The sequence below is a fragment of the Rutilus rutilus genome, assembly GCF_951802725.1.
Source record: "Rutilus rutilus genome assembly, chromosome: 19".
In the NCBI taxonomy this organism is placed as follows: domain Eukaryota; kingdom Metazoa; phylum Chordata; class Actinopteri; order Cypriniformes; family Leuciscidae; genus Rutilus; species Rutilus rutilus.
In genome coordinates, this window is record NC_140232.1 from 33952531 (window position 1) to 33964017 (window position 11487).

Consider the following 11487-nt stretch of genomic DNA (forward strand, 5'->3'; position numbering starts at 1 on the left):
ATTTATTGCTATGAATTATATCCGTTTATAGGCAATATTCTGATCACTTCTAACTGTTGCATCAAAGTCAGCTTATAATGTTTCTGGTTATTTAAATATTTAAATAATCTACACCATGTAGATTCACCATTATATATGTCAATTATATTTAATTTAAATTAAATTAACATTTAAATTATATTTGAATAGTAAATTATATTTAGAAAATGTGTTTATGCATTTATTTATGCATTAAACATTAATTTATTTATAGATTTATTTATAGATGTATTAAGCATTTATTTATTTATGCATTTATTCATTTATTTATTTGTCCATTCATTTATGCATTTATTTATTGATGTATTTATTTATTTGTCCATTTGTTTATGCATTTATTTATGCATTTATTTATTTATGCACTAAGCCTTTATTTATTGATGCATTAAGCAGACTTTATTTGTTTATGCATTTATTTATTGATGCATTAAGCATTTATTTATTTGTGCATTTATTTATTTATGCATTGAACATTTATTTATTTAGGCAGTTCTTTATTTCTTTTTCTTCCTATTATTATTATTATAATATTAATATTTGTATTGATTTATATATATTTTTTAATAAACTAGGATACAGACTGTTGCAGAAGTATGTCCTCATGCTTTCATCTGATTGGTTAGTGGCAAGAAAGCCTGTTGAAATGACTCTTCCAGTGCATTACAGTATCATTGAGAAACTACTCAAACCTGAGAGCCAGGACAAATCTTTAATACATTTTTATCAGTAGATTCCAGCTTTTGAAACGCTACATTGTTCCATTCTCTTTTAAAGAAAGCATGTTTTCACCTCTACAGGTCAGGCTAACCTGCTTTCTGATGTATGATTGTAATTCAGCAGAAACCGGCGTGAGAACCTGCCCTGATACTGAGTGCCTGTGCTGTAGTATCAATCACAGATCTTCCATTCATTAATATAAATGTGTGTGTGTGTGTGTGCAGGGCAACAGCTGATGTTGAACGGCAGTCAGACCGCAGTCACACCCCAGCCGGGTTTCCAGAGCTACGGATTCGCTCCTCCTGTGTACGGCTTCAACCTCCAGCCTTAAGTCCCACGCTTTCCCCCCGTTAGGAATTCTGGGAAACGTGTGCCTGTGACACCGAAGCTCGACTGCTGCTTTCAGGAAGCATGAAAACTGTACCCCAGCAATCACACAAACACGCCGCACGAAACGCTCCTTAAACACGCGTGTTGTTCATGACAAACAAGCTGCTCGTTAACTTATGTTTTCCTTTGAATTTGATCAACTATACGGCACTGATGACGAGAGGAGAGATGCTAAACATAAACGACACTACTCTAAAACCAACCGGTTCGTGTGAACACTAGTGAGGGTGAACGGTACCATGTTTTTAGTGACAGACTCAATTCTTTGGTTCTTTTTTCTGTTCTCATCCTTTTAATTCTCCAGTATTAACTTTGTTTACATTTTAAGTGGTACTAAATTTCAGTTGTACAATGTGAAAATCACAACCGAACGTCTGTGTGTTTAACGCTGCCCACACCGTCTCGACCGCGACATGTTTACTAGGTCAATGTAGTTGTGCATGATCATCAGTGTTACTGCGAGCCATATGCACTGTCTGTTGTGTAATGTTGTAGTAAAAAGAGACATTAATTTTTTTAGGAAAACAATATGCAAAAAAAACAAACAAACACAGAGAGTGAGGATGTTTGGGTTGCTCAGTGATGTGTAGTGACTCAGATTGAAGAGTCAAGAATAAAGTTTACATTTCATGTGCCGCTGCTGTCTGTCTCAGTCTCTCGGGTCACTGGAGTTCACTGTGTTGTTCCGGTGGTTTGTGGGTTTGTGTGTTTTTCCTGCGGTAATTGCACATTCATGTTGGTTCTTTCTCAATGTTTAACGTACCAGGAAGAAAAACACAGCTGGGATTAGTTTTGCTTTCAGTGTCACGATAGTGGCAGAGATATGATTCAGTGTTTATGGTGCAGAAAATCATTGTATATTCCCTAGTACAGTGATGGATTCATACTTTCATTTATCATGATACTGGTTACTGTATGTATTTACATGATACTTCATAGAAACTAAAATTCTAAAATTCCCCAAAACTACGACTAGCACCATAAATGTCCAAAAACATGGTATTACCACCATGGTACATACAAATTAGGTTTTTACTTTTATTGGATTTTATTGCATAATGTAACAGTAGATCCTTTATCTTGATTTGTGTGAGTATTTAACAGTCTGGCTTGAGACGCAAAACAGATTGTTGCACTTTATTAGTGATCAGTGTTTTTGCAGGTCTGCTGTATGAAGGCCCAAACCTACAGAAATTAAAAATAAATAATAGGAAAATAAATAAATAAATATATATATTTAGTGTAGGGTCCAATTCTCACTATTAACTAGTTGCTTAATAGAATTCATATAACTTGGATATTGGCTGTTTATTATTACTTATAAAGCACATACTACTTATAACTAAGTACTTATAATGCCTTATTGCGCATAATCATATTCTTAATCATAATCCACCCTATACCTAAACTTAACTACTACCTTACTAACTATAAATAATCAGTAATTAGGAGTTTGAGGCAAAAGTCATAGTTAATAGTAACCTACAGTGTGAACACACACACACATACATTTATACAGTACAGGTCAAAAGTTTGGACACATTACTATTTTTAATGTTTTTGAAAGAAGCTTCTTCTGCTCATCAAGCCTGCATTTATTTGATCAAAAATACAGAATATATTATTACAATTTGAAATAATTGGTTTTCAATTTATTATACTTTAAATGATCATTTATTTCTGTGATGCAAAGCTGAATTTTCAGCATCATTACTCCAGTCTATCACATGATCCTTTAGAAATCATTCTAATATGATGATTCTTTATCAAAGTTGGAAACAGTTCTGCTGCTTAATATTTTTTCATAACCTGTGATACTTTTTTAGGATACTTTGATGAATAAAAAGTAAAAAAGAAGCAAATATTTTAAAAATAGAAATCTTTTGTAACAACAATATACACTACTGGTCAGTAATTTGGGGTCAGTCATTTCTTTTCTTTCTTTTTTTTTAAATAAATCAATACTTTTATTCAGCAAGGATGTGTTAAATTGATAAAAAGTGATAGTAAAGAAGATTTATATTGTTTGAAAAAAAATATATTTTGAAAAAATGCAGTTCTTTTTAACCTTTTATTCATCAAATATATTAGGCAGCAGAACTGTTTCCAACACTCATAATAAATCAGAATATTAGAACGATTTCTAAAGGATCATGTGATAGACTGGATGTCATGTGACACTGAAGACTGGAGTAATGATCCTGAAAATTCAGCTTTGCATCACAGAAATAAATGATAATTTAAAGTATATTCAAATAGAAAACTATTATTTTAAGTTGTAATAATATTTCACAATATTACTGTTTTTTTTAATGTATTTTTGATCAAATGAACTTGATAAGCATTGGAGACTTTTTTCAAAAATATATAAAAAACGTAATGTTTCCAAACTTTTGACCTGTACGTGTATAATATATTGTATACAAGTTTTTTCCTTTATTTGTATATTTTCCCCCACATGTTTTTTCCATAGGCTAATTGAATATTTATTTTATTTATGTATTTATGTCTGCAGGTTTGGATGCTTGGACCCTATGCTTATTTCAAACTACAATCTAAAGCTATTTTCTCTCAGTCAGTATCAGATGATGTGATTGAGTTTTAGGGTTGAGATTCGGTTCGGATCCTTAATCGAGTTTCTCTTCTCGAGGGCGTGGCGGAGAGAGAGAGAGCGAGAGAGAGAGAGCGCTGCGAGCCCCGCCCCTGTGTGAGATCTGACTGCTGATTGGCTGAGAGCAGTCTCATGTCATCAGTCTATGATCGCGAGCTGCTCTCGGAAGCAACAGTGCTGCGCGCGTTCGTGAGAGTCTTGACTGAAGATGACGCGTGAACGCGGAGCTGCGAGCAAAGCCAAACTCACTCATCCTGGAAAAGCCATCCTGGCAGGTCAGTTGCACATCATTTCATCAAAAACTACAGATTAATAAAACTGTTCATCCAGAACTGAACTCACGGACACATTTAAGATGAAGTGTGTTGATTTCTGAACTGCTTTCGTCTGAACTTGCGAAAGAAGCTTTAGAAAAGGAGATAAAATACTGAAGATTGAATTTGTGTTGGTTTCTACAGGGAATATGTGTGAATTCATATATCCGGAAAACTACTGTTTTTTTATAGTTTTTTTTTTTGTTTTTTTTGTTTTTTTTAGCAGTTTACATGTACTAGATCTTTTGGCAACTAGTTACAGCGGTTTATTAGCCTATATTACCTAATACAAAAACAATAAACAAACAAAAAAGTTACTTTACCTGCGAATGCTGTTGTTGACCCATCAAATTATGTTATTTAACGGATAAATCATTACATTATTAAGTTTTAAATTTCATTAATTATATATACATACACATATATATAATGTGTGTGTGTGTGTGTGTGTGTTATATATATATATATACTGTATATATAATTAAATTCTCACTACTAATATTTGCTTATTAGCATGTATATTACTAGGATATTGACTGTTTATTATACTTATAAAGCACATATTAGTGCCTTATTGTGCATAATTATATTCTACATCCCTTAATCCTACCCAATACCTAAATTTAACAACTACCTTACTACTGATAAGCAGTAATTAAGAGTTTATTGAGGCAAAAGTCGTAAATGTTATGCATATAGGCACACTACAGATTAGCCAAACTCAGATGAACGTTATATTTGTGCATTAGAGGAGATTAAATATGATGGTTTATTTAAAGTAAAGGTCAGATCTACACAAGGACACACAGCTGATGTCCTCCAAACAAACCCTGATGCTCACTTATCAAAGAAAGACGGGAGATAATACAAGACCACGACTTTTAAGATAATGAAACTTTGTCAAAGGGTATGAAAATGTTAATTAATTTCTTAAGGCATTAATAATAATGAATTCAGTTATAAAATGAACTTTGCAGAACAATTGTTTTTTCTTTATAATTATTATTATTTATATTTATAAATTAATAATATGAATAAAAGTATTTATTGCACAGCAGCATCTGTGTCTTTTATCACATGCTCATGCCACTGTAAGAAGCTCAAGCCCATAATATGTTTTTGCAGTGCTGCATATGAGCATAATTGTAATGATGGTCTTAGAATAGATTCAGTGCAATTATAAAGTAGGTTTGGTCATTCCCATCTCTCCCTCTACCTGTCTCTGTGAACGCTGGCGGATCCGGTGTGGTGTTCTCTGGGTAATTGGTGAACTACCATCTGGAAACTGTTCGTCTGAAACGAAATGACAGGTTTTAATGTCTGTGATATTTTTCTCTTTATACGCTGGTGTGCTCGGCTCCACCCGTCTGTTATTGCACAAACCAGCCTTCAGATGGAAATGCCACGTCTTATTTACTGGAGAGAATATGACAGGCTGGTGCTGGAGTGTTGGACCCAATTAAAAACATTATATAATTATATAAAACAATATATATATATAGCCTATGTTCATTTTAAAATTGAATTATAATCATTATGAACTCCCCGGCCACTTTATTAGGTACACCTTGCTAGTACCGGATCGGACCCTCTTTCAATTCTCACTACTAAGTAGTTTCTTATTAGCATGTATATTACTAGGATATTGACTGTTTATTATACCTATAAAGCACATATTAATGCCTTATTGTGCATAATTATATTCTACATCCCTTAATCCTACCCACAACTACCTTACTATTAATAAGCAGTAATTAAGAGTTTATTGAGACAAAAGTCGTAGTTAATAGCTATACCTAAACTAAAGTGTGACCATATATATGTTTTTATATTTATATATACATTTTATGCATATATGCACAGCACACTACAGATTAGCCAAACTCAGATGAATGTTACCGGCCACTTTATTAGGTACACCTTGCTAGCACCGGGTCGGACCCTCTTTTACCTTCTGAAATGCCTTAATTCTTCATGGCACAGATTTAACAAGGTGCTTGAAACATTCCTCAGAGATTCTGGTCCATATTATCATGAAAGAATCACTCAGTTTCTGCAGATTTATCATCTGCACATCCATGATGTGAATCTCTCGTTCCTCCACGTCCCAAAGCTGCTCTATTGGATTGAGATCTGGTGAATATTTGATTTGTGAACTCACTGTCTTGATCATGAAACCAGTTTGAGATGATTTGAGCTTTGCGACGTGTGTGTTATCCTGCTGTAGCCGTCAGAAGATGAGCTCACTGTGGTCATAAAGAGATGGACCTGGTCTGCAACAATACTGGCGTTTAAAGGGATGCTTCACCGCTGGAAAGATGAATGTGTATTTAAATTGGGTCATTTATGTAGTAGAAATGTGAAATTATTTTAGAAGTTGGTGCCTTCTAGACTGAGAAAAGCCTGAGAATGTATTTTTGGCTCATGTGGATGAAAGACAACAACTCCCAGAATGCACTTGCTTCGCTGCCCTACGAGGACACGCCCAAGCCACGCCTACCGGTTACAGAGGGCAGTATCGGGAGAAATAATACAACTAGGCTACTAGTCGACTCGAAACTGAAAAGACGGCGTTTTATCGTGAGCTCCCCCTATGGGCGGGTTGAAGACATGCGGGACTAGCGCCTCCTACTGGCTGGAGTCTCTCGCCTCTGGACAGAAAAGCCTCAGATGAGCTAAATGGCGATTTTTGTGTCATCGGAGGTTTTTTCCAGACACACAATACAGAAATCTCTGGTCTCAGGGGGACATGAGGGAGGGAAGCACGGTCATCCGAAAATACTACCGGGTTTCTACTGATACAAAGCTTAAAGCTAATCGGTGAAGTATCCCTTTAACCGATGCTCAGTTGGTACTAAGAGGCTCAAAGTGAGCCAAGAAAATGGTTGTGGCTATATATCATGTAGCAATATATCGTGTCACAATATTCGCGATACAAAAAGGCACCAGTATCATGGATAGTGAAAATCTGTATTGTGTAGAGTTCGCCCAAAATAAAAATTACTGTGTGAGAAAAATTAAAGTTTTCAGAGTTTTAGTGTCAGTACTACATTAAACTACTATATATATGTTGAATATAATGCATAATAATGCAATGGGTGAATATTAATGGCTCCTGATAATGCCAAATGTCTGATGTTACCAGTAAAAAGCGGCATACATTATTTTAAATATATCTAGTCAGTGACAGAGCGCAAGCAAGTTCGTCTAAAATAATTCTGTATTTTTAGCTTCTGACTCATGCATATTTTTATGCTGGTGTCTCTATTGTCCTGTGCTTTGGGTTTCCAGCAACAAGTCCAAGCCTAGGATTATTGAAATAATATCGCATCGTGAGTTCGGTATCGTGATATGTATCTAATTGTGAGGGTATCGTTACACCCCTAGTTTTGGCAAGAGATGGTCTTGCGTGAAAATCCCAGTAGATCAGCAGTTTCTGAAATAATCGACAACCATGTCACGTTCAAAGTCACTTAAAGGAATATTTCACTTAAATACAGATTTTTACATAGTTTTAAGTGATTGAAAGTTACTTATTGAACATTTCCGATTCAAACTGAGCACCAGAACGGGGAAAAAAGATGATTTAAAGGAACAGTCACTTAAAAATTAAAATTCTGTCATCATTTGCATCATCCTCAAGTTGTTTCAAACCTGTATGAGTTTCTTTCTTCTGCTGAACAGAGATAAGATATTTTGAAGAATGTCGGTAACCAGACAGTTGTTGGACCCCATTGACTTCAATAGAATTTTTTTTCCTACTATGGAAGTCAATGGGGTCCAACAACTGTCTGGTTACCGACATTCTTCAAAATATCTTCATTTGTGTTCAGCAGAAGAAAGAAACTCATTGAAACAACTTTACTTGAGGATGAGTAAATTATGACAGAATTTTCATTTTTAAGTGAACTGTTCCTTTAAATCATCTTTTTTCCCCATTCTGGTGCTCAGTTTGAACCGGAAATGTTCAATAAGTAACTTTCGATCAGTTAAAACTATGTAAAAATCAGTAGTAAGATTGAAAAGCTCTTTTGTTTGTCGTGTTTCTAGAAGTTCAGGATGTGTTTGGATCTCGGGTGAGTGGACTAACAGAACAGACGGTTTACTCCTGTATGGTGTGTGAGTGTGTTGTTTTCGAGTGTGTTTCAGCTTTCAGCTGATGAGTGTATTGTATTGTATTGTAGAGTGGCTCTGGTCTACTGTCATACAAACCCAGCAGTGACCTGGAAACATTTCACACGTTACACACACACACACACACACACACACACACACACACACACACACACACACACACACACACACACACACACACACACACACACAGCATTCCAGAGCAGTTTTCCACAGTCACATGTGTGGTGAGATTACGCCGTATGTTCACATGTGGGATCTGATTTTAAGGGAACATTCAGGGTTCGAGTTCAACACTGTGTGCAGAATCTAAAACATCATTACCACAGAAAATCATATCCTCAAATTGAAAATTTAAATTTTATTTTATTTCGAGCAATATAGTGACATATAACAAAGACAATAAAGAAGCATTTGATTCGATCTATACAACAAGCTAAATTCACCTTACTTTAACAACATCAATCAATCAGTTGCTCGAAACGGAGTGGGAAGAAGTCAGACGGTCTGTTACAATTAAAAAGAAAAACAAATGTAGCGGCTTCCTTAAATGTTACCGTTATCATAACTCTCAATTACAGATTTATATATATATATACACAAACATATCTTAAATACACACCATGTATTTCTCGCAGGTTACAGTTATAGTAATACCAACAATGGTAATCAGAATACCTACAAGGTAAGATAACACAGCGTATGAATACATGAATACATCACCTGACGATTAAGCCCCGCCCCTAAATATAATATCCTCAAATCGTGTTTTGATGCACATTTTGGGTAACACTGTATTTTAAGGGGACGTAGTTACATGTACTTACTATAGTATAACAGTGAATTATGCATAATTATATGCATAATCTATAGTAAGTCAGTACTTATTTGACTAAGTACAATGTAACTAAAAAATAAAGTGTAACCACATTTTGAAAATATGTAACAGCACTTAAATATTATATTTTAATATGACACTAGTGTGATCAGCTCACTACCGTGTACATGCAAAATTATTCAACGATTAATTTGCTTCATCATTCATACTTCCTGCGTATTATTTCTCATATTATTTAAAAAAATATATATATTAAGGCAAATATAGCTATTTTTAACCGTATTATTATAAAGGTTCATGTTTATATATATTTTTTTATATTTTTCTTACATGTGTTCGTTTAGTGAAAAAAATGTCTTCGGTATTTTAATAAAAACATGTCTTTAATATTTCAGCGCATTTTACTGTTTTCGTTTTTTTAGCATTAAACTTTTTTATCTACTAGATACTAACAGTTTAGTTGATATTGCAGAGCAAGTACATAAATATTCAGATATAAGTACTGTAAATATTGAGAATTGTTTGCACTATATTGATAAATACATATTGAGTCCAAACTAGATTTATTTGTGGGATGTTTCCAGTGTGCTCTCAGAACTTTGCACCTCTGTATATGAAATACTCTCAAGAGGCTCAGAAATAAGCAGATATTGTTGCGATATTTCATGCAGCCATTACAGGTCAGACGTGCGTCGCCCGCAGCGCTTCTGTCTAATGGAGGACCGTCACATCACTGCTATTGTGTTCTCTTCAGCACTCAAGCCTTTATACAGCTATTGCTGGACTTGTGTGTGTGTGTGAGTCTCTTTGTGAGTATTGTCTCTCTGAGTGTGTGTGTGTGTGTGTGTGTGTGTGTGTGTCTCTGTAGTGTGTGTGTGTGTCTCTGGGAGTGTGTGTGTGTGTGTGTGTGTGTGTGTGTGTGTGAGAGTGAGTGTGTGTGTGTGTGTGTGTGTGTGTGTGTGTGTGTGTGTGTATGAGTGTGTGTCTGAGCGTGTGTGTCTCTGAGTGTGTGTGTGTATGTGTGTCTGTGACTATTTGTGTGTCTCTCTGAGTGTGTGTGTGTCTCTGAGTGAGTGTGTGTGTGTATGTGTGTCTGTGACTATTTGTGTGTCTCTGAGTGTGTGTGAGTGAGTGTGTCTCTGTAGTGTGTGAGTCTCTCTGTAAATATTGTCTCTCTGAGTGTGTGTGTGTTTCTGTAGTGTGTGTGTGTGTGTGTGTCTCTGGGAGTGTGTGTGTGTGTGTGTGTGTGTGTGTGTGTGTGTGTGTGTGTGTGTGTGAGTGAGTGTGTGTGAGAGAGTGAGTGTGTGTGTGTGTGTGTGTGTGTGTGTGTGTGTGTGTTTGAGTATGTGTGTGTCTCTCTGTGTGTGTGTGTGTGTGTCTCTCTCTGAGTGTGTGTTTGTGTGTGTGTGAGTGAGTGTGTCTCTATGAGTGTGTGTGTCTCTGTGTGTGTGTGTGTGTGTATGTATGTGTATGTGTGTGTGAGTCTCTGTCAGTATGTATTTGTCTCTCTGAGTGTGTGTGTCTCTGTGTGTGTGTGTAGGTGTGTGTGTGTGTGTGTGTGTGTGTGTGTGTGTGTGTGTGTGTGTGTGTGTGTGTGTGTGTGTGTGTGTGTGCGCGTGTGTGTGTGTGTGCGTGCGTGTGTGTGTGTGCGTGCGTGTGTCTCTGTGAGTGTGTGTGTTTTTGTATATATGGTTTATGAGGACACAAATGTGTATAATGACATGGTATTACAATGTAAACATGGTTTATGAGGACATCTGTGTGTGTGTGTGTGTGTGTGTGTGTGTGTGTGTGTATGTGTATGTGTATGTGTGTGATGGGTAGGTTTAGGGGAAGGTTAGTGTGTGTGTGTGTGTGTGTGTGTATGTGTGATGTGTAGGTTTAGGGGTAGGGTTAGTTTGTGAGTGTGAGTGTGAGTGTGAGTGTGTGTGTGTGTGTGTGTGTGTGTGAGTGTGTGTGTGATGGGTAGGTTTAGGAGTAAGGTTAGTTCGTGTGTGTGTGTGTGTGTGTGTGTGTGTGTGTGTGTGTGTGTGTGTGTGTGTGTGTGTGTGTGTGTGTGTGTGTGTGATGGGTAGGTTTAGGGGTAGAGTTAGTGTAAGAGGACAGAATATACAGTTTGTACAGTATAAAAACCATTACGTATATGAAGACCCCCCCTAAACCTCATATACAAGTGTGTGTATGTGTGTGTATCTCTGTGAGTGTGTGTGTGTCTCTGTGAGTGTATGTGTGTGTGTGTGTGAGTGCGTGTGTGTCCTGCCGGGAGGCTGCAATTAAGTGCAGTGAGAGCTCGTCTCCTCTCGGCACCGTGTTTCTGTTCTCCTCCGTTCATCAGCGTCTCTCCCTTCACTCTCAATCACTCGCTCTTCTGTCTCTCCCTCAGACTCAGTGCCCCGTCTCTCCTCTGCTTGTGTGTGTGTGTGTGTGTGTGAGTCCGAGCTCCA

The 11487-nt window shown here is 36.4% G+C and overlaps 2 protein-coding genes across 4 annotated transcripts in view; both read left to right on the forward strand.

Moving 5' to 3' along the window:
* cltcl1 (clathrin, heavy chain-like 1) overlaps positions 1-1780 on the forward strand; it is a 54893-nt gene extending 53113 nt beyond the window's left edge. For both annotated transcript variants that reach the window (XM_084388611.1, XM_084388612.1), the window contains one exon: positions 981-1780. In XM_084388611.1, the coding sequence (XP_084244737.1) occupies positions 981-1087 (107 nt within the window). In that variant the 3' untranslated portion in view covers positions 1088-1780. The remainder of the gene's footprint in view (positions 1-980) is intronic.
* A 2139-nt stretch (positions 1781-3919) lies between these two features.
* Positions 3920-11487, forward strand: part of LOC311279027 (tricarboxylate transport protein B, mitochondrial) — a 21711-nt gene continuing 14143 nt past the window's right edge. For both annotated transcript variants that reach the window (XM_084390255.1, XM_084390256.1), the window contains exon 1: positions 3920-4032. In XM_084390255.1, the coding sequence (XP_084246381.1) occupies positions 3966-4032 (67 nt within the window). In that variant the 5' untranslated portion in view covers positions 3920-3965. The remainder of the gene's footprint in view (positions 4033-11487) is intronic.